General features: G+C 46.4%; 1 protein-coding gene across 1 annotated transcript in view; it reads right to left on the bottom strand.

The window, feature by feature from the left end:
- The window catches only part of CWF19L2 (CWF19 like cell cycle control factor 2), a 926,849-nt gene that overhangs the window by 564,013 nt on the left and 340,861 nt on the right, over positions 1–21,975 (bottom strand). Inside the window, exon 8 of the mRNA XM_085621485.1 lies at positions 11,938–12,683. Coding sequence (XP_085477611.1) covers positions 11,938–12,683 — 746 coding nt within the window. The remainder of the gene's footprint in view (positions 1–11,937; positions 12,684–21,975) is intronic.

Raw genomic sequence — 21,975 nt, forward strand, 5'->3', positions numbered from 1 at the left:
GACTTAATGCAATTTTAGTCCTGATGAAACCACAGTAATACATTTTTACTTACCTGATTGGGGCCATACATGCATCAACCTGTTTTTAACTAATGCTGGCCCACTACCAATACAATTCAACTATGGGAAGTCGGCCACCTATTATAATCCTTTACACAGCTGACCTTAGTCTCTGTTGTTTTTCAGTGACAAATTTAGACTGTGCCCCTTTGATAAGCTTACTTCTCTTTCAGACCTGCCAACTAAAACAACAAGCATTTGCAATGTAATAGGTCTTATATTTGTCAGAGTTAGATCTATTGGGGTTGTAAATGACAATGTATTTTATCTATGTGTTTTGGTTTGGAGTGTGGTGGATGTATGAACAGAGACATAGCTGGAGCACTGCCTAGAGGACTTAGAATGAGGAGTTATCAATGAGACCAGAGAAGCAGCTAGCAGCGCTGCCTAGAGGACTAAGAATGAGGAATTACCACTGGGAACAGAGACACAGCTGCAGCACTGCCAAAAGGACTTTAAATGAGGAATTACCACTGGAACTAGAAATGCAGCTGCAGCACTGTATAGAGGACTCAGAATGAGGAATTACCAATGAGACCAGAGAAGCAGGTAGCAGCACTGCCTAGAGGACTTAGAATGAGGATATACCACTGGGACCAGAGAAGCAGCTAGCAGTATTAAATGGTGAATGACCACTGTGACCAGAGACACTGTTACAGCACTGCAAACACAAGGAGATGATGGACGGAGGGCTAAACTTTTTCAGACACTCACCCCCAGTCAGAGATCTGGGTTGAATCCATCATTGTTCTTTAGCTCACTTCCCCACCCCAGTTCAGACCCAGCCATATGCAAATCAGTCTTGACTTTGTGCCTCATGGGAACAGTCAAGCCCGAACTGCCAAGCCAGGTCTTGCCTGGACTGGAAACAAGTATCCTGGGACTGGTTTCGGGGTAGAAACCCTCATCAGCCAGGCTACCTTGAATCCAGTGGCAAAGTGAGCAAGGGGCCCACCTCTGAGCATACCCTGCCAACTTAGGATGAACAAAGAAAACACAAGGAGATGATGGAAGAGGTGGGGCGCAGCAGCCAGGGTGCCTGACTCCGGACCTCAGAGTTCACGGTTCGATCCCCGGCTCCGGCGGCAGGTTAACCTAGCACCATGTGACTCTGGTCAATAGCTTCCTTAATCTTCTAGACGGCCCCCAGCGCCGGGACAGCTCTCCGGAGGTAGCTGTGCGCTTTACAAATGCTAGCATTTACATTTACGGATGGAGAGGTGAAACTTTTCAGACAATCACAGGGTCAAGACTGATTTGCATATAGCTGGGTCTGAACTGAGGTGGCGAAGTGAGCTAAAGAACGATGATGGGTTCAACCCAGATCTGTGACTGTGGGTGAGTGTCTGAAAAGTTTCAGCTCTCCGTCCATCATCTCCTTGTGTTTGCACTGTAACAGCACTGCCTAGAGGAATTAGAATGAGGAATTACTGACAGGACCAGAGTGGCATCTATCAGCACTGCCTAGAGGACTAGGAGTGAGGAATTACTACTGGGACCACAGAAGCAGCTGCAGCACTGGCTAGAGTACTAAGAATGTATAATTACCGACAGGACCAGAGTAGCAGCTAGCAGCACTGCCTAGAGGTCTTAGAATGAGGATTTACCACTGGGACCAGAGAAGGCACTGCCTAGAGGACGTAGAATGAGGAATTACCACTGGGACCAGAGAAGCAACTAACAGAACTGGTTAGAGAATGAATTAATAATTACCACTGGGAACAGAGACACAGCTGCAGCCCTGCCAAGAGGATTAAGAATGGGGAATTACCACTGGGAACATAGACACAGCTACAGCACTGTCTAGAGAACTCATAATGGAGTAATTACTAAAAGGACCAAAGAAGCAGATGCAGGACTGTGTAGAGGACTTAGAATGAGGATTTACAGATGAGACCAGAGAAGCAGCTCTCAACACAGTCTAGAGGACTTGGAATGAGGGATTTCCACTGGAATTACTGTTGGGAACAGAGACACAGCTGCAACACTGCCTAGAGGACAGAATTATAATCATGGCCTACAGTAGTTTTATTATTGCATGGATAGATTTCTATAAATGTGAATACCAATATTTCTAAATATTTACTTTAGCATATTAAGTGACCTTTTTACTGAATTATGAAAAAATTATTGGGAATAATGCAGAACCTGTGTTAAAAGGAACTTTTAACTATGAAAATGCCAGAGGTACTATTCTGTAAAATATATGTATGTTTTTTCCTTCGTAGCACATTCACTGGTGTTTTTCGGTTTAAAAAAAATATATGAATTCATGAATGGTTGAAGGGTTCCAACTCGTGTGCTTCATGGCAGACTCTACTGTTTACTACAAGGCTTATTTCAAATAGGACATTGATCACGAGCACAAAGTAAACATTACTGAAAACCTTAGGAAATATACACTACACACATCTCTCACAAAAAACAACACATGGGACAATGGGACATATTTAGGCAATAACTAAACATCCTGCCATTTACTTTTATGGAAAACAACATGCTCTCTCACCAAAGATGAGACATGTGAAGGGTCTATTTGACCTAGGTGCAAGCAATGAACATTAACATGTCTTATCTCCCCAATACCAAACTATTCATAATTGTTTTGTTACTTAGATCAGCCTACTTTTTAAAAAAACAAACAGCGTGTGCCAGTCTTTGCAGTAGAAACTCCAGAGACATGCTGCGCCCTTTTGCCCCCTGGGCTTTGCCGCCTCTTCCGGCCCTCCTCCTTGGTTCGCCTTGGGGTCATCACAAACCCCGACATCCCAAAAGGGGGGGGGGGGGGGGGGAACATTTGCTTCTGTCCCTGTTGTGAAATGAGAGACTCCAACCTTCACTTCCCCAAGTGTTTGATGGATGGCGCCGGACGGACAGGACACGTCTCCTGGAACACTGCGTGCAAGGTGCACGCTGGGTTCAAAGGTCAAGCTTTTTTTCCCCTTCTCTCTTTTTTTTTAATACAGTTTTATGTAGCGCGAAGTTATTGGAGCGCTTTCTACGAGCACCAGTTACATTTATTCTTGTAGACACAGGAAGCGTAAGCAATATGCCAAGAATCACGAGATGTTGAGCCGACGCCGATACTCGAACCTAGTTCCTCAGTTCCAGTGTGACAGCTCTGGCCCATACGCCACATTCTCTCCTCCTTTCTGGGCGAGCCCTGCTATTCTGTAGCCGAACGTCCCCCCCCCCCCCCCCCCCCCCCCCAGAGTGTGAATGCACAATCTTTTTAAAGCGCTAACAATAGAGAGTGGTGATGCCTTCTCCTAAACTCCCTCAGATGTGCTGGTAAATCCATGCAGAGGATCACACCATTCTGTCAAGTGGGGAGTGGTGCGCTGGGATTGAGAACAGGGATTCCTATGCCAATAAACTCCTCCGACTTGCGCTGTGACCGCTTGTGCCCAAGGACTGTACTGGCTACAGCCTGGCAGACACCTACCACCCTCCAACAGGAGGTTCTGCCTCACATACCTCACGTGTTTTCTTTGCCCACCTTGCTCTCCATCACCGGTTTCTTTAGACCTCGCGAACCTCACATCTTGCCTCCCGCCAACTCTTTCCGCAGACCTCATGCCTTGCCTTTCCTCACATGTGAGGGTCTGCATCGCAGACTCTGAACTTCCTGTACCTCACCTGTTTGTCTCTGTTTAAGAGACCTTCTCTCTTCCCTTTCCTCGCCCTCTTCTCTGCGTCTAGCCAATACCGTGCCTTCCCTTCCTCACCTCTCTATGGCTCTCGAAGCGCATACCCTTGTCTTGCGTCCCACCCTGCCTTGCGTTTGGAGATTACTTCCACCCCCATCACGCTCATCTCTCCCATGACATCACCAACGGCCATCGCGACGGGCACCCCTGCGCATCTGACCAACCCGCTCACCATCTCCAGTGGCTTTTGGCACACTCTCAACCAAGACACCCTCTAACTGGACATACAAATTGTTTCAGCTGCGCCCGCTTGTGATATATGGGTTTTTGGGCGCCAGGCCATGGACGTGCAACACAAGAAACTAGCTGGCTGAGCTGTCAGTTATCGCAAAATCTATTGTGGAAGGAGGAACACAAAGTAGATTTGCAATGCAATAGGTGTTGCATTTGTGAGAGTTATAGCTATTGGCGTTGTAAATGATAATGTCTTTTACCCATATGTTTTGGTTTGGAGTGGATGTATGTGATGGTGAGTGGAATTATGTGGGCTGTATGAAAACTGTAAAAAAATAAACACGGAAATTGGATCTACTACAGAACAAACAAACATTAAGAACAGACAGAAAGCAGAACAATCCAAACAAAGATTTCTGAAAGAACAGCACGCGTGAAACAGTAGCGACCCTGAAAGTGAAACAACGAAACACGAAAGATTAACATTAAACTCATCACAATGGAGTAACTAAAGCTTCAGAGAGGAAAACGTGGGCTAAATCACAAAGCTGTTTGCGCTTTTAAATTTATAAATGCAAATGGCTAAGCATGTTACTGTTAGGCTCTAAGAAAGACGTGAATGAGCAATTATAAATCTATTTCCTTTTACACATTACCCCACGACAAAGTAATATTGCATGGTGAGTAAATTATATGCAAGAGGTGGGGAGCGGGCTGTTCAAAGCATGTTCTGCCTTGACAGTGTGTGAACTTTTACCATCTTGCCCTGTGGCTTTCATCTCTCAGTAGTACTCTGAAAACAGTTTTTTGTTGATCACATAAGGAAAGCAAGAGTTGCACTATCAAGCCAGATGCAAAATCTAAGTAGATTAGTGCAGCTCTAAGAATCCTACTGCTTTCAAAGACAAAACTACATATTGAAGCCTAAAGGTAATGATGGAAGTGGAGGGTACTGGGACTGCAATACATTCCTCATGGCTAGCTCCATGCTAAATTCAATCAAATATTGAGTTTCTTTATGTCGTTTTAATACCCACATACATCCCAGTGGTGTACACAAAGTAATATTGGCGCTAAAAAAGAGCACTTTCCCAACACAAAATCTCTTGCACTGGGAAGCTTAACCTAGCAAGAGTGTTTGCCTCTTTACGTGACTGAGTGACTTAGCGCTGGCAGCAATCTTTATTAAATCTGGTCTTTCGCACCTTAACCACCCTCAGAGGCTGCCTCTTAGTGCATTAGAAATGGTGTCACTGACTCAGGCTTTTAGCCAGTTTGCCACCCTGTCAGAAAATTTGCCCTCATCCAGTTTCACGTGCCCCACGGGTGCTAGCAACATTCACATCAGTCGGAAACAGGTCTCTCAATGCAATCGTGCTCGGCTTCAAATATAGTCTGAACAGGAGTCAAAGGTGCACAGCACTGCTAGGGACGGAACGGGGAAGCAGACTCCTCCCAATGCCAGCAGCCACTCCCGCCATTTCAAGCGCTAGGTAGTGGGGGGCAGCCGAGCATAGGGAGGTCTGCCCCCCCCCCCTCCCCCCTGAATTTTGGGGAATGGGAGCGGCTCAGGCGTCTGCTCCGCCCCCTTTGGGCTTATTGGGCTCTTTTATAGCCCAAGGGATATTTATTTAGCCATTTTGTTTGACCAGCCACCAAATTCTGGTATTCACAGTGGCTGGTATTCACGGTGGCTGGTCGTAGGCAGAACAGAGTTTTTCCGATTTTGGATTAGTGAGGGATTTTTTTGCTTCCCTTACTTTGTCATGGCACCCACACATTTTCCGTGCCTGTCCATCACTGCTTCTGTTTCAGTCGAGCGTTCTGGCATTTGCCAGGTGTCGGTAAGGGCGGGAGAAATCCACAGGGAGGAGAGCCTCGTCGCTGCGGCGGTTTTCGTGTGACCCTTGTAGGTACGTGACCGCAGGTGGGAATCGGGCTGCTCTCGTCTTCGGAGAGCGAACCTGATGGGGTGCATTTTGACGCAGGGCTACCCTGGTGCCCGCACTCCTTTTTTAGCAGCGCATTAATGCGTTTGAGGCCCCGGGGGATGGGAGGAGGGAGAATTTCCCGTGCGGGGGATAGAAGGGGAGCAGCACGTGTCGGGGAGGGGGCTACAAAAATTTCGGGTGGGGGGGGGGTTTATTCTTCCAGCAACCTGCAGAGTTAAGATGCAGGGGGTCTAAGAAGGGGTGAAAAACAACAAAGCTTCATTCACAAGTAAATGGTCTTTTAAAGACCAGTGCAGTATTCCGGTGTGGCTGTGCGTGGGCCCGGGCAGCTGCCTCTGCATGGGCTGACACCTTGGGGGAGTGGGGGCTGGACCCCTTTGAGCTCAACGGGAGTTTCGCGCCTGATGCTGCCCTCCCCTCCTTTTGAGATTTACTTTCGGTGAGTTAAAGCAAGCGAAGGGTGGGGGCTGAAGGTGCTCAGCCCCTTCATTAATTTCCTTGCTGGCAGAGCTGCGGCCACAGTGATGTGTCGGCATTTTGTGCATATCTCCTTACTCTGGGCATTATATCTTATCATGTAAGGGGGGCAGCTCCTTAGCTTTTCCGCGGAGCAGAGTGTCATTTCCCCGCCCACTCCCGGGGCTCTTACCTAGATGCCCCTTTTTGAGGGTTTAGTTATGTAGGAGTAGGTCTAGTAGTGGGAGCAGCACCAACCCAGGAAGGCATAGGGATTAGGAAACAGGCGTATAATTAGTGCAAGCGCGCAAGGGGGGTTAATGTATTTAGGGAGGGGGTATTTGCAGCGGGATCACTTCTGCAGCTTTCCAGACACAGGAGAGCACCGTACGGCTCCATTACCCCGTGGTGAAGAGAAGGCTGGGCCCAGTACGGTCGGCCAGGCTGGAAAGCGAGAGGGGACCACAAGATCACTGCCCCACGAAGGCCCCGTACAGCTTCGGTGGTGCACCAGGCCAAGGGGGACAGTACTGCCCCTGGCAGTAATTGACTCGGAAAGCAGCATTTGGGGTATGGTACGGTTGGAAGGTTATTGTACGGTTCTTCAAAGTAGGCATGAGGGTATACGGATAATGGTGAAGCGATTTAGAGGGAGCTATTGCACAACTGGTAAGTTGTGTGCCGGTTTGGGTCACAGGTTTGAAGGATAAGATTTTGGTTTCTGTCAATGCTGTCAAAGTATTATGAGGATGTGAAGTTAAGCACGAGGGTAGGCCGTAAATGCTGCCGCACATGGGGGCGGACACGTGGAATGTCACGACCCGACCTACGAGGGATTGTTTAGTGGAAGATAATTAGCAGGAGGTACTGAGGGGGAGGGGGGGGCATGGGGGAGGATCTCTCCAATTTGTTCATGACATTTTCCAGGTTGATTCAGCTGGCAAGTGGCGACAAAGGACAGTGGCCTCAGGACAACCGTGGAGAACCCGACAGGAGGAGAACAAAAGGGGACAAATTGCGGGCCCCGGAATGGACACCGGTTCTAGCACCAGGTAAAAGTGCAGCAGCATAATATGGGTGTCAGGCGTAATTGAGGAAGGAGCTTCGGTGCAAGAGTTCAAGATGGTGTTACAGTATGAGGGAAGGAGAATGCTGAGTTTGGGACCAAAGGAATACACTACGGGAAGGGCCCGTAGTTGTGGGTACACGTCGTAGGCTGGCAATCAGAGAGAAAAGCTGATACTGTTGGTGCTTGCGGGAGCCTTAATACAGGAGAGCAAACCAGGGATTTCTGTAGGTAGGCATGCAGGCTTAAAGGCACACCTTCTCTTACCAATTATTATGGCGGAATTCTGCAGGGACGCAGCGACACAAGCAGGCTTATGGGCCAATGGGGTAAGGGTGTGGATGGGGAGCATCTTCTAATACACCTAGTAACTTGGACCTTTAAATAATTTGAGAGTGTGGAGGTATTGTATCAAAAAATGACGTTAATGACCAAGGGGTTAAGGGAAACTGCTCACGCACAGTCAGGGGATTCTTAAGAATGGAAGGGTCAGCATTGGTTTTCCATCCAATGGGATTGGGCAGGGGGTAGCTCGCTTGAAAGCATCGCACTGGAGGAAGAGGCCTTTGTTGCTTATTTTTCAAAGTGTAAATGTCATGGAGGACAGGGCATTTTGAGGTATCGTGCTAATTGAGAAAAGTTTTCATTGTGGGGTGGCCAGTTTCCGCGGGATGGCTGGATATTTTAGGGCGCTCATGTGGGTTTTGGGGGGTTCCTTTGGCATCAGAGCAGACAGCTGGACCCGTTTGGGGGCGGTTATTCTTGGACATTAAGATGGATTCGGTGTTTAACATAGTGATACAGCCGACACGATTGGGGATCATGGGTGATTTGGGGTACATGGGAGCATCAGAGCAGACAGTCGGACACGTTTTGGGGGCTGCCTTCTTAGGACATTGAGATCCATCCTGTGGCCACAGAGGCCTGGTTATGGTTGTGATAAAGCAGATGCACATGGGGATGATAGGTGATTTGGTGTACATTGGGCACCAGAGCAGACAGCAGGACCCAGGTCGGGGGCTGTCAATACAGGGCAGTGAAAGGGAGCCGGAGGCCATGGCGGCCTGGTTACTAATTGTGATAGAGCAAACGCATTTAGTTTCGAGGGCTGACAGAGGACGCTAAGCATGCTTGAGGAGCTCGAAGTTAACCTTTGGGTTCCATTGGCAACATATAAGACAAATGGACCAGTACGGCACAAGCACATGCTTGAGGAGCTCAGAGTTGACCTTTTGGGGTCCCATTGACAACCTAAAGATACGTGGCCCAGAACGGCACTAGCACATGTTTGAGGAGCTCAGACTTGACCTTTGCGGTACCATTGGCAACTCTGTAGACACATGGCCCAGAACGGCTTTGGCACTGGTTCCAAGGGCTGCCTGAGGTTGCTGGGCATGCTCGAGGAGCTCAGAGTTGACCATTGGGGTACCACTGGCAACATAGAAGACTGGTGGCCCAGAACGGCACTAGCACATGCTGGAGGAGTTCGAGGTGACCTTTGGGGTACCCTTGGCAACATTTAGGACAAGTGGGCCAGAACGGCAGTGGCACCCAGGGGCATCAGCAATGATACTGTGGCCATGGAGGCACGGTTTGCTGATGGTGATTAGAGCTGACCAGCCTGTTACGCGGACTGCCAGAGGAGACTGTACAGTTATGGGAGGTCATGGGTTAACCTGGGGAGTAGTTGACAGCATAGAAGACAGCCTGATAAGCACGGCACAGTTATTCCTGGGGTATGACATGGAGTCTGTGACCATGGAGGTCCTGTGTACCGATAGGGATTAGAGAAGATAAGCTCGGTGCCGTGGACTGCAAAAGGAGGCTGGACAGTGCTGGGAGCTCAGGGGCACACTCAAGAGTACTTTTGGCAACAAGGAAAGCAGCTGGAGCCAGTACGGTGCTGCCACTCATGGGCGTGTTTGATTCTGTGGCCAAGAGGGCATACTTAGCAAGGGGATAGATCTACCAAGCCCGTATCCATGGGCTGCCAGAAGGTGCTGGACAATTTTTGGGACAGCTAGGGCCTGGCTTATGGGCCTGTTACAAAAAGGAAGGACAGTGGGTCCCTCTGCGGGGCTGTTTTTCCCAGGCAGTGAGGGTGTTGATGGGGCATGGAGGCCAGCTTTTTCTGTTGAAAAGACAGCAAACTAGGCGGTGATATGGGAGACAGCGATGAGGAGGGTCGCCATGCGGGTTGCACACAAGCCCCGTTAAGAGGGGTGCAGTTTAGGGGAGGGTTACATGTCACAAAAAGTTGTTAGTTCACACTATCACAACAGGGCTGGTATGTGCAGGTTGAAATTCGAGGGCATGTTAACGGCGTGTCATGTGACGGGGGAGGGCTAGGACATCGCAGATGCTTTCTCCGGCTCACAGTTGGGTGAGTTCCTGTAAGATTTACACAGTTACAAGGCTTGAGGTGATGTCCTGCTTAGCAGGGAGCAAGGGAGACAGAAGACCAGAGTGAGGATTGAAGATGGGGAACAGATTTTTGGGCAGCCGTTTGAACAGGGATAGTCTCTAGTACGTGGGACAGCAGAAAGGCCCGCAGCCAAGGGTAGTTTTGGGCAGGGGTATTCCCCGATGGCAGACAAGTAGGGTACAGGTTTTCAGGGGTGGGAAAAGAGATGGGCAGAAAGCTACAAGTAAAAAAAGTAGTTCTCGTAAAGCAACAGAAAAGCACTGCAAGCATAACACTGTACTCAGCCGGTCCTCCTCAGCTGAATGGAAGAAATGTATCACTGACTGTACCAGTTAGGAGGCAGCAACAAAGTGCGACGCAGGAGTTGAACGAATGGTAAGTAGCAGTCGGGAATAGAGTGATATTACTGATGACAGTAGGTCTTGCAGACAGCGCATGCACGCTGGCGAGGCTCGACCTAAAAATCTCACTGTGTGAGGAGAGAGCGGGGTCTTGGAGGAGGCGTAGCCTTGTGCTGAAAAGAACCTAAGAGGCGCTTTTGCCCCTTTCCCACCCCCAAACCTCCTCCCCAAAAAGAAAAAAAAGCATGCTGAGGCTGGTGCCGACGTCCTGTGGTGTTTTCAAACCCCTTATTGGAAGTCGGCAGTTCAAAGCCTCTGAAAACAAGCTGGAAATCCACTGTTTACAGTGGGTTTCAGATCATTTTCCCTCCCACCATGTGATATCGGCTCCTCACCGCGTAACTGTGTGATGGGATCAGATATTGTGCGCCACGGTGGCACTGTGTGAGTTGGCAGGTCTGCTCTTCCATAGCAGGCAATTCAGAAGTTTTTGTGACGGGGCATCACATCACCATTTGCATGCATTAGGGACAGCTCTAAGATTATACAGATAGGTAAGGATTACCCGTCCAGTCACTTGGGCAGTCTTTTGTTGTCTGGTCAGGTGTTAAGAGACCCCTGTTCTGATGATCCTGTAAGGTATCCTTCCTTTTTATACACTCATTTTGAGGCCTTTCTACTCTACAAAATATATCTAGTTATAAACCATTCAAACTAAAATGAGCCAACCATGCGCTCGTTTTATTTATTTTTCTCATTCCTTAGTTGAATGGCATATGTGTTGGGTAATTCTGAGGTTCTTGCTGTTTCTCTTTTCTGCAGAGAAAGCGGTGCTGGAGCTTCGTGAAAGACTTTTTAAGCACTTACATATTTGAAGCGAGAGCGGCATCGAGTAGCACCTTTGCAAAAGGCCTGACCAACTGTTATTGCCACCGCTTTTTTTCTACTTTCAGAACATCATTAGAGCGCCAGTGTTTTATTGGGATCCCTTCCTTGTTTTTCCTATCTCTACCCTGTGTTCTCTACATTCCGCCCTATCATCCCACTCCCCATCCCAGTTCCTGGGGTGAAAACACATACGAGCTAATGTTCGTACTTTCCACACATCTATTTAAAAAAATATATATATATCTATGTACTATTCTAACACCACCATCCAACCGTTAAAAAGGAACATTAAAAAGAACTGCCTGTGTGGTGTCACATGTGATGCAATGCACATGTCATACGATGCATGCATGCGCATCGAAGACCATATTTGAAATGGGTTTTGTTTGAGCCCATTTCAAGGTTGTCAGCTACACGTGCATACAGCAAAAAGCACTGGAAAAAAAACAATAGCTCAGCTAAGCCAAGACCTACTGACTTTTCCAATGCTTATATTACATACATAAAGTGTGCATATGCAGTCTTGTGTTTTTCTGATTTCAATGCTGTATGTTTTAAACAAACTATTTTTTTCTGGGAGATGGACCGGATAATGTTCATTTTGTTTCTGTGGCTGTCACGCAGGATAAGATCATTATTTGTTGGTGAATAATGCTTTTTTTTCTTAAAAACCTATCTGCACTGCTCAAACTATTGAACTCTTGCAAGTTAGTCAGCTCTGCTGCATAACTTGTGTCAGGTTTGACAAGCACGTGGTAATTTAAGGCAAATTGTGTGGCACATTATGTGGCAGTATTATCTTGCTATTTTGTTACTTCAACATGAATTCCTACAAATAGGTTTCCAATGAGCAAACGGACAATACCTGGAGGTTGATATATTCCTCTCTGGTGACAGGTCACGCTTATCTGTGCTGCACACCAAGTGCTCTCCAACTGGTTCATGCTCTTTTTCTTTGGGTGAGTTCTCTACCGTGGTAATCTTCTTTTGTGATGGCTCGGACTTCTGATGGGATTCTTCCTTAGGTCTTGTGTCTTTTGCATGCTCACTGCCCAGTGCTGGAACATCTTCATTTTCATACACAGGTTTTCGGAATCCCTTCCTCAAAGGGCCCTGAGCAGGCAATGCAGAACTCTTCTGTCTTTCAGAGTTTCTATCTCTGTGTTTGTAGGAAAATTCATCATCGTCAGATGGCTTCAAAAACTTACATTTCTGACCACTCACATTAGAGGCCCCTTCTTGTCTGTTCTTGGGGTTAAGATCCCCTTTTGTAGTCCTGAACTCATAATCTTTTAGTTCTGTTCCCGAACTGGACTTCGTAGCGTCTCTCTCATCATACCTTGACCTGTGCTCAAAATGTTTTTTGTACTCCTTCCCCTGAGAAGACTCACTATACCTATTCTTGGGACTTCCATTTGACGGGATCTTACATCGATCTTCGGCCTCTCTTTGGGTTTGGTTCGCGTTTCCACCTCGTTTTCCTGCTTCGCTGGAGTCCGTGTCTGAATATTTACCTTTTCTCCAGCCTGACCTTCTGTCATCTCTGTCCCTGTAGCGCAGAGAGGCCTGCTTTTCTGCTTCTGTCATTTTAGCTTGGAATGTCTCCACAGACTAGAAATAAAAATATATAGAAAATTATTATATTGTTCATTTTGTCTGTTTATATTTTCATGCAACTAATAATTCTACAATGTGGAACTACTGGACTATAATTAATTTTAGCATTATTAAACATGCAGTACATTGTCAAGAGATGGGGCACTTACATTTTCCTCCTTCCCCAAGAGGAGCTCCATGATCCATACGCTTCACTGTAAGCATTTTTTATACAGATGGAATTACTCTACAGTTACATTTTACACTGTAAGCATCTGCTTTACAGGGCCGGATTGGCCGTCGCGAGCACCAGGCAATCCCCCGGTGCGCTGCACGGGTGGGGGTTGGTTTTAGGCCCCTAGGGCTCGTTTTTGTTACAGGGCTGTTTTTGCAGCATAGCTGCAAAATCGGCCCTGTAACAAAATCGGCCGAAAACCGGCCCTCGCAAAGAGCTCGGTGGCACCCCCAAGCCCCTATGGGGGGGCTAGGGCCGGCCGAGCACTTTGCCAGGGCCGGTTTTGGTTCTCAGTCCGGCCCTGCTGCTTTAACATCTCTAAATTTGAGATGAAAGCCCACACCCGCCGAACCTGCAGGGGACTACCTGTCCACTATTCCTTGCACCTGAATGCGCCCTTGATCACCAGCAAATGTGTGGGGGAGGAAAGCAACTGCCAAGCACATATAACGCTGCATCAACAGTGCAGCATTGGCGCGCCAAGGGCGAGCCCATCTTGTGCCTGTCGTCGCCTGGAGGAGGCTGAGCTGGGCTGGGCCACCACCCTTATATCTGCTGTACCTTACAGTACGAACTTTCTCTTGTTCGTTCGCAGAGCCTGGATCTGTGGAGTAAGACATATTTATCAGTGATCCATGGTTTCTGCTGTTGAATTAGCATACTCTAAATTGGGGAAAAGGAAGCTGTTGCAGAAGTCTATGAAGGCCTCCACATCCAAGAAAAAGTCTACTCTGGCAACTAGCAGAAAAACCCTAGCAGATTTAGATCATTTGATTGAGGAGGTGCAAACGCTGCTGCAGTCTAAATTCCTGCCCCTAAGAGCTCGGCAAATCCTTGCAGACATTTGTACAAAAAACACTGGGCACAGGACTAAAGCTTCTCGGTTGCAGCCCGTTGTCACACTCTCACTCCCCCATTATAAGAAATGGTGACATTGTGGCAAACTCTTCGGACATCGTTCTTGCCTCTGTCGTTTACTTGCCTCCGCTCTCTGTAATTCCTAGCGTTACATGCAGCAACTTATATGCCTTTTTGGCTATCTCAGGCCCGATGATGTTGAGTTGAACCCTGTGGTGGACCCAGGGTTTATGGGAACTCGAATGGCTCCTTGCCAGAAGTGGTTCAAGTCTTGATAAAGTCAGTTGCAGAACTAAAAACCGACGTAAACGAACTGAGAGCCCGGATAAAATATTTAATCTATCTACATAGAGCTATGTCATCCCTACCCCAACTGCCGCCAATGGGAGATCCAATTTTATTGGGCATTATGCATCAAGCCTCTCATACTGAGGAAATGTTCCTGCGGCCCTATTCCGGGCAGTCTATTCCTCCATCACAGACTCTTCGCCCACCTAGGCATCCCCAGGGACCAGGGCAGAGGTTGGAAGATTCGGATATGGTGGGGAGGCCTTATAATCATGACACTTTGATTAATAAAGTGATCCATTGGATACACCATGTGCGGAAATGCCCATCTGTCATCCACCAGGACATTGTTGGAGTGAAACGTATGCCATCCTCTGCAGGTGATATAGACTATGTTGAGCTCACTCTGGCTTCCCGCAACACAGCAGATAACCCCATTGTCCTGGAGGTGCATTTCCGCCCCTATACCACCAAAGATTTGCTTAAAGCTCAATGCGCCCAAGACTACAGCGGAGGATGTGTCAACCACATCTCTGTATAGGGATACTGAATCATTTGAGATTTGACTGCTAACTCCCCCAGCAGCTCCATCCTTATCGTTCCCCACTGCAAGTCTGCAACCTGAAGTTTGGAATGCTTAATCCTGAAACATTGCTGGCCTTAACTCCAAGCTGGCTGATCCGGTCAGGGTTTTTTTATTGACTAATTCGATTTACGTATGCTGCAAGAAACCTGGTGCACCAGCCAGTATACAGAACTGGGATCACAACTTTCTATTGTCCAGCTATCTCACCGGGAACGGGTCGGTCAGTGGGTGGCTTAATTATTTGGGTTAAGAACTTGCTAGCCTTTATGATTAGAATGCTCAAACAAAATTCCATGGATATCCTGGGGTTGTCCCTTGCTCTGGGGTGGGTTCCCCTACTATATTTGTAACGTCTACAATAGGTTAAGCGGGGCGAATAGGCCATTCAGTACCCTTCTAATTCTTGAGAAAGCCATTGATGCTTTACCTCTTAAAGACCACATTGTTGTAGCGGGCGATTTTAATGTAACGTTTTCAGCCCTTATTCCCCGTTGGGCTGGGGTATTTCACAGCTAGACTTAAAGCCTCGAAAAAGACACACAGTGGCCATCAGTTAGCTGATGAGTTTAGCTCTTTGTTTAGGCCTTAGAGCATGTAATGGTAGGCCAATCTCGGACCGCAGAGGTGCCCATACCTTTAAGCGACTTTTACAAATGAGCCGCATCGACTATACATTCTTATCTTAACTGTGCCCCTCCCTTGTAGAAAGGGTGGTTGTTGAGTGTCACGATAGTCACCATAATGCCCTTAAGCTGATCCTTAACAGGTCGGGGACTCAATAAAAACCGGTGCGAACTTAATGGGACAACTGCCCATTTTGAACAAGCAGGCGCTAAAATGGGAGTCTGTCAGTAGGGACAAGTTGCTGGCAATGAAACATGTTGTCCATCCTTGATGTGGTTATACGACATGACTGTGTTTTTAACTTTGAGATAATTCACGCAATGAAATAAAGAAATTGGAAGTCTATACGTGAGTTAGACCTAATTTTACTTGAGACTTCACAGGTCTCTTTTCTTTGGGGTTTTGCTTATATTCTTTCAAAAACATTTTTTTCACACTTCTTTGTTCTGTACACAATTTTTTCCTTTATGAGAAAGTTATCAATGATGATAAAAACATGGGCAAGCTGGTGAGTACCTGCCAGCAGCTCCTCTGGTGGTGAGCACGTGAGATACTTTCTCATTTCTCCACATTTTTTCTCTTTTCCTCATCATTTTTATGAGATATATTTTCTTTTGATGGGTGTTGGTTGAGTGACTTTATTTGTGGCTGGTCTTTTCACATTTTGGGAATTATTAAATACTAAGTTGCATGGCACAGGGGATTTATTCAGAGTTCATGAAAAGAATGACTGATTTAGGAGAAATAGATTTATATATTACCCTATAAGTAATCCTACGTATTTACATGTAAAAATTGTTGGTAAGTGGCTTTTTTTTGCCAGGTCTTTGTTGTTGGATTATAAATTGAGTGGAGGGTGGCCTGGCATTTATTATCCCTCTATAGCTCCTTGTTGGATTACAGATTCTTTTCTAGACTTTAAGATTATTCCTGCCTATGAGTAGTTCCTTGAACTTGTCCCAGGGTGCTTAGCACTGCAACTTTATTCAAAATGGAGGTACGGGGTCTTGCCTGTAAATAGCGTCTGTGTCAAATGGTAGGAAAAATACTGTAGTTCTAGCAAGTGCCCCTCCTGCAACTCAAAAGATGAAACTTCATTATTTTATTTTTTTGTTGCCTATGCTCGACCATGTGAAAAATGGCACAAGCCTGTATGCAAGCTCCTGGATTTTAGTCAATACGCAGTCGCATTACTAGTTTTACACTCTGATCCTAGAGAAGTAGTTGTTGTGATGGCAAAATGTGCATGCTACTTGGCTCATTCACCATCGCATTGTCTGTTTCTGAATGAGTGTGACAACCCTGTTAGCACTTGTTAACTGCTATGACTTCCTTACACACTAATCTGCATTTGTATGTGACTAATCCTAATGGTGGGGCAGTTGGCGGGTGTTTTAGAAGGTCTAGGCAGCCACCCCCTAGAAGCTTCTCTTTGCTGGGATACCCCTCTTGACCTGCCCTACAGACTTTGGTCGCTATTTGCTGAAACACTGACCAAAGCCCTCCTTTTGGACGAGCACCTGCAATTGACTTATTTGATCGTTGCCATTATAATCAGACCCCACAGGATATTGCGGCACACATTTTTTAAATTATGCTGCATTAATGTGGCACTTAATCATTCGTTTTCAGCCTTAAATCAACGGAACGTATTTTAGCAAATTATTCCACTTTGAAATAGGCATGTTTAAAGTGTCTGAGAGAGTTTGCTTGTTTGTTATGCAGGAAGGAGGAATCCTCCTGAACTCAATGAATCAGGATTACACAAATTCCCAAAACAAATATAACTCAACACAAACACATTTTCAATTAACGTGGAGGGATGTGGGTCAGCAAAGAAGCCACTGGCTTTCAACAGTTAAAATGTAGTCTGCATCTGCCATCAAGAAAGCCAAACAGGTAGCGGTATGCGACGTGAGATTTATACAGTATATCAGAAGCACGCAGGACCTTGGCACTTGTGTAACTTTGAAGGATCAGGTGTTGTGGGTCGTGCATTGAACTGACTGGAAAGTCTACATTTTCAATGAGGCAGGTACTACTGTAACATCCACTGTTTGCCCCAAACCCAGGCCGTGCCCTTCACAAGAAGGAGCACAACACTTTCATCCTCTGCCGTGCAGAGTGGCGTGCAAGAGTCTTCTAATCTGAAGCCACCATGTGAATTCGGGGTGGGATGGGTCTCATACAGTACTGGGCTTTGTTGAAGAAAGTGCGAAATGGCACTTGTGGCGGGGCGCTAAAGGGAGGCATGGCCTTAAAACAGCAAAAGTAAGTAATGGACGAGGAATGCAGAACGAGTTGATGATTCACATCTAACCAAACACGGTCCAATGCCCCTGAATGATGCAATCTTTAACAGTAACTTCATTGTAAGGGAGTTTAAAAATAATAGTTTACTGAGTTATAATTTTGCAGAAAAACTATAGACATTGTTTGGGTTAGAGCTGTTGGCGGAGGGGGCAGGAAAGGAGGCGGGCATCAAAGTAGACTGACAATTCAAGAGGCCTAGAAGCAGAGAATGACAAGCAGGCAAGGATAGAGATAACCGTGGAACAGAATTGTGAAAGAGGAGAAGAGAGAACATGGTTACAAAAGACTTTGTGCACTTGGTGGGAGGAGTTAAGAAGCCACATACCTGATGATACACCGCAAAAGTCATACCTGCAGGATAGAGAGTGACTCTGTATTAACAGCACCTTAACTTTCCCAATCCTGGACTTTCATTTGACAAGATAAGGGACTAACACGAATGAAGCAATGACTTCCAAAAGGAAAGCCTAAAAACTGCAAACATCATGTCTTTGTAGCAATTTAAGTCAAAATCCCAAGCATTGACCTCATGAAAGGCCTTTCCACAAACATGACATTTGCTTGGAAAGACCCTATGCATCCTTCACATCTCTTCCAAAATAGCCCCGCCCTTAAAACTTGTCAGTTTACTCTGTGACCCCACAAGATCCACATTCTCTGCGCAGATCTTTAGTCCCCAGAACACCCACAGTCATTTTAAGACCCTCCTATGATGCCAGGATGCTTAGCTTCCAGCATGCCTTTTCCAGTTCATGCATGCTCTGTTCAACCTCTGACCCTGCCTCTTCTGTGTCTTTGTCACTCTTCTACTTCTATCACACCTATGGCTTTCTGATTGCGAAAGATGCACAGGCAAAGAGGCCGTCTGGTACCTCTAAAAAGCTGAGGACCCTTACATGATGTAACTGACTCATCCCCAAATCTACGAGACTTTAGATCTGAGGCTTTGGCATGTCGATTTTTAAAACGTTTCCATATACGCCAGTGAACCTCTGCCCTTACAAATGCCTGAGTCTCCTCTCCTAATTTCTAGTTAGACCAGTGTGAAGCTGGATGTGTGAGGTTTAAAAGCATTTTCCTCACAAAAGTTTTGCATTTCTGTGGAAAAAGCACCTCTGTGGTTTCTCCACATTTGCGTGAAAATCTGGACTTTTAGAACAAACTATTTGCCAAAAGGTAAACTGCAGAGAAACAATTACTGTACATTTGTTATTGTGTTAAAAATATCAAATCTGTAGTGAAAAATACTGCAACCATTTTCGATCTTGGCTGGGGTTGACCTGAGTGGAAATGATGTATTGGAGCAGAGAACATTATCTTGCACTGTGCAGAAAGGTTTTACTTCTGCAAAGCCGAAGTTAAACCGGGAAACAAATGTGAAAATCAAGAACTTCGCAAAAGTCTGCTGGCATTAAAAAGTATCCACAACCCCTAATTAAGACCTAACACTCTGGGTCAACCCTTGAAAGTGCAGGGTAAAATTGGTTAAAACCACCTTCCATTTCATTGTTTGGGTTTGTACTATGTGCATTGCATGCCGATATGCGGATACAGTCACTCTGCAGCTGTGGCTCTTGACGTCCACAGAGAAAGTGCTGGGTGGGCGCTGTTTACCCTGGCAAAAAATACACATTAACTCAGATTTTTTTAGGTCTCGGCCTGGCGAAAGCAGCGCATGCGCTGCCCTCGCCATGGAGAGGGCTTCTTGGAATTAATACGGATTCAGAGCCTTGTCCCAGCTCTGCCTTCAGTTTTCATTTGTGCGCTTTGTTTGGCATCACGAATTATGCCAAAGGCAGTGCAATGATTGCACCGAAGGCATGTCAATCCCTACTTGTTGCCACCCTGTCTCCTTTTAGCCACGCCTAGCGGGTTTGGATCTTTTACTGGCGGCGTGACACAGTAGATTTAATATTAGCTTACTGCACTTTTTTTGTGTGTGTGGAATGCATTGTATGTTTGCATACTACTTTGTATTATTATTAGCTACTTTGTTGTTACGCGGTTATTTTAATGTGCAAATGGTGGGAGAGTTTGAAGGGGATACTTTGTAACTGCCCGCTTAATGCTACACGGAGGTAAGAGTTTTTTTATTTTTTAAAGTTGTTTTTTGTTAATGTTGTTTCTTTTCCTAGGTTTGTCGCGATTACGAGCCCCCTTGCCAAACGAGCAGAGAGCAGGGCGGAGCGCAGGTACATGGAGGTAAGAGTCTGTTTTATTTTATATTGTGTGTTTGTTTAATATGTTTATTTTTTTACAGGTCCGGCGTGATTACGGGCCCCATTGCCAAGCGAGCGGAGAGCATGGCGGAGCGCAGCTATACAAAGGTACATTTGTATGCGTTATGTTATGTTTCTGTAGGAATGATTTTTTTTGTACCTCTCCCTCTCGCTACCTCTCTCTCCCTACCTCTCTCTACCAGTCTCTACCTCTCTCTCTCTACCTGTCTCTCTACCTCTCTATCTCTACCCCTCTCTCTACCTCTCCATCTCTACCCCTCTCTCTCTACCCCCTGTCTCTCTACCTCTCTATCTCTACCCCTCTCTCGATCTTTCTCTCTACCTCTCTCTCAACCTCTCTACCTCTCTCTACGGTTACCTCTCTCTCTCTACCTCTCTCTCTACCTCTCTACTTCTGTACCTCTTCCTCTCTTTACCTCGCTACATCTACCTCTCTCGCTCTACCTCTCCCTACCTCTCCCTCTCTACCTCTCCCTCTACCTCTCTCTCTACCTCGCTACATCTACCTCTGTACCTCTCTCTCTACTTCGCTCTACCTCTACCTCTCTCTACCTCGCAACCTCTACCTCGCTACATCTACCTCTCTACCTCTCTGTACCTCTCTCTCTACCTCTCTCTCCATCTCTATCTCTACCTCGCTCTACCTCTCTCTACCTCTCCCTCTACCTCTCCCTCTACCTCTCTACCTCTCCCTCTCTACCACTCTCTCTCTACCACTCTCTCTCTACCTCTCTCTCTCTACCTGTCTCTCTCTACCTCTCTCTCTCTCTACCTCTCTCTCGATCTCTCTCTCTACCTCTCTCTCGATCTCTCTCTCTACCTCGCTACATCTACCTCTCTAACTCTTTATCTCTCTCTCTACCTCTCTCTTTATCTACCTCTCTACCTCTCTCTACCTCTATCTGTACCTCTCCCTCTACCGCTCTGTAACTCTCCCTCTACCGCTCTGTACCCCTCTCTCTACCGCTCTGTACATATCTACCTCTCTCTCTCTACCTCTTTCTACCTCTACCTCTCTCTACCTCTCTCTACCTCTCTCTCTCTCTTTACCTCTATCTCTACCTCTCTACCTCTCACTCTACCTCTCCCTCTACCACTCTGTACCTCTCTCTCTACCTCGCTCTACCTCTCTCTCTCTACCTCTCCCTCTACCTCTCCCTCTCTGCACCTCTATCTCCAGCTACCTATCTACCTCTCTCTCTCTACACCTCTACACCTCTACCTCTCTACGCGCACACATATGCACATATATATATGCACATATATGCATTTAGATCTATATGTATATATATACATACATAAACATACATATATATATACATCTGCATATCTATATAAATACAAATATAAATGCATGCATACATATACATATATATGCATACATATGCATAGTATGTACATGAAAGTTTGCAAAAACACTAATAAAAGCAAAGCTAAAAAGCCACCTAATTACAAACAGAATTGCTTTAACTTAAACGAGGACGAGACCTATTGCATTTTCAATGCTTGTTTTTACTTGCGTCGCTCGGAGAATCGTGACACACGGGGCTTCCTGCGCCAGAGTTCCTTGTATACATGGCGCCCTCCGTGCACTCTCCTGCCGAAGCTTTCAAGTGCAGCGTGCAGCCTTGGTGGTTTTGCGGGTCTCGAATCTTATACAGTTAACGTCACGGAGTCATCCTTTCCTCTCATTAAAGGCATCGTGCCCTGTCTGGCTTTATCTTCATGTTTGAGCGGTGGCGGTAGCACGGCCTGCCAGGGCTCCGGAGGCAGAGATGGGGCTGGCCGCACCCAGCGTCTGCCAGGAGACCTTTTTTGGCTTTTTTGTGGCCAAAATGCAAAATATTGCAGTCAGTGCGCTCCTAAGCTGATTTCGCAAATCGCGAAATGCTGGAGAGCTGTATAATGAAGTGTCAAGAATATTTATTGAAATACGTAGGCATCTTCTTTCCCAGTGTGTCTAGGTTTCTATTGTTCTGGGAATGGTCTGCGCAATCCTTATTGTGTCTTTCTCTTTATGTGCACTGGCATCTGCACCTTGCACTGTGATTGATGCCACTTTCGCATAATCATGCACTGTGCATTGTGTTCTTTTACACTTTATGCTGTTTTAGCCTTTTGGCATATGTACGATGTATTATTATGGTTTTAAGGAGATTGATG

Source organism: Triturus cristatus, chromosome 8 (genome assembly GCF_964204655.1).
Source record: "Triturus cristatus chromosome 8, aTriCri1.1, whole genome shotgun sequence".
NCBI classification, from domain to species: Eukaryota; Metazoa; Chordata; class Amphibia; order Caudata; family Salamandridae; genus Triturus; species Triturus cristatus.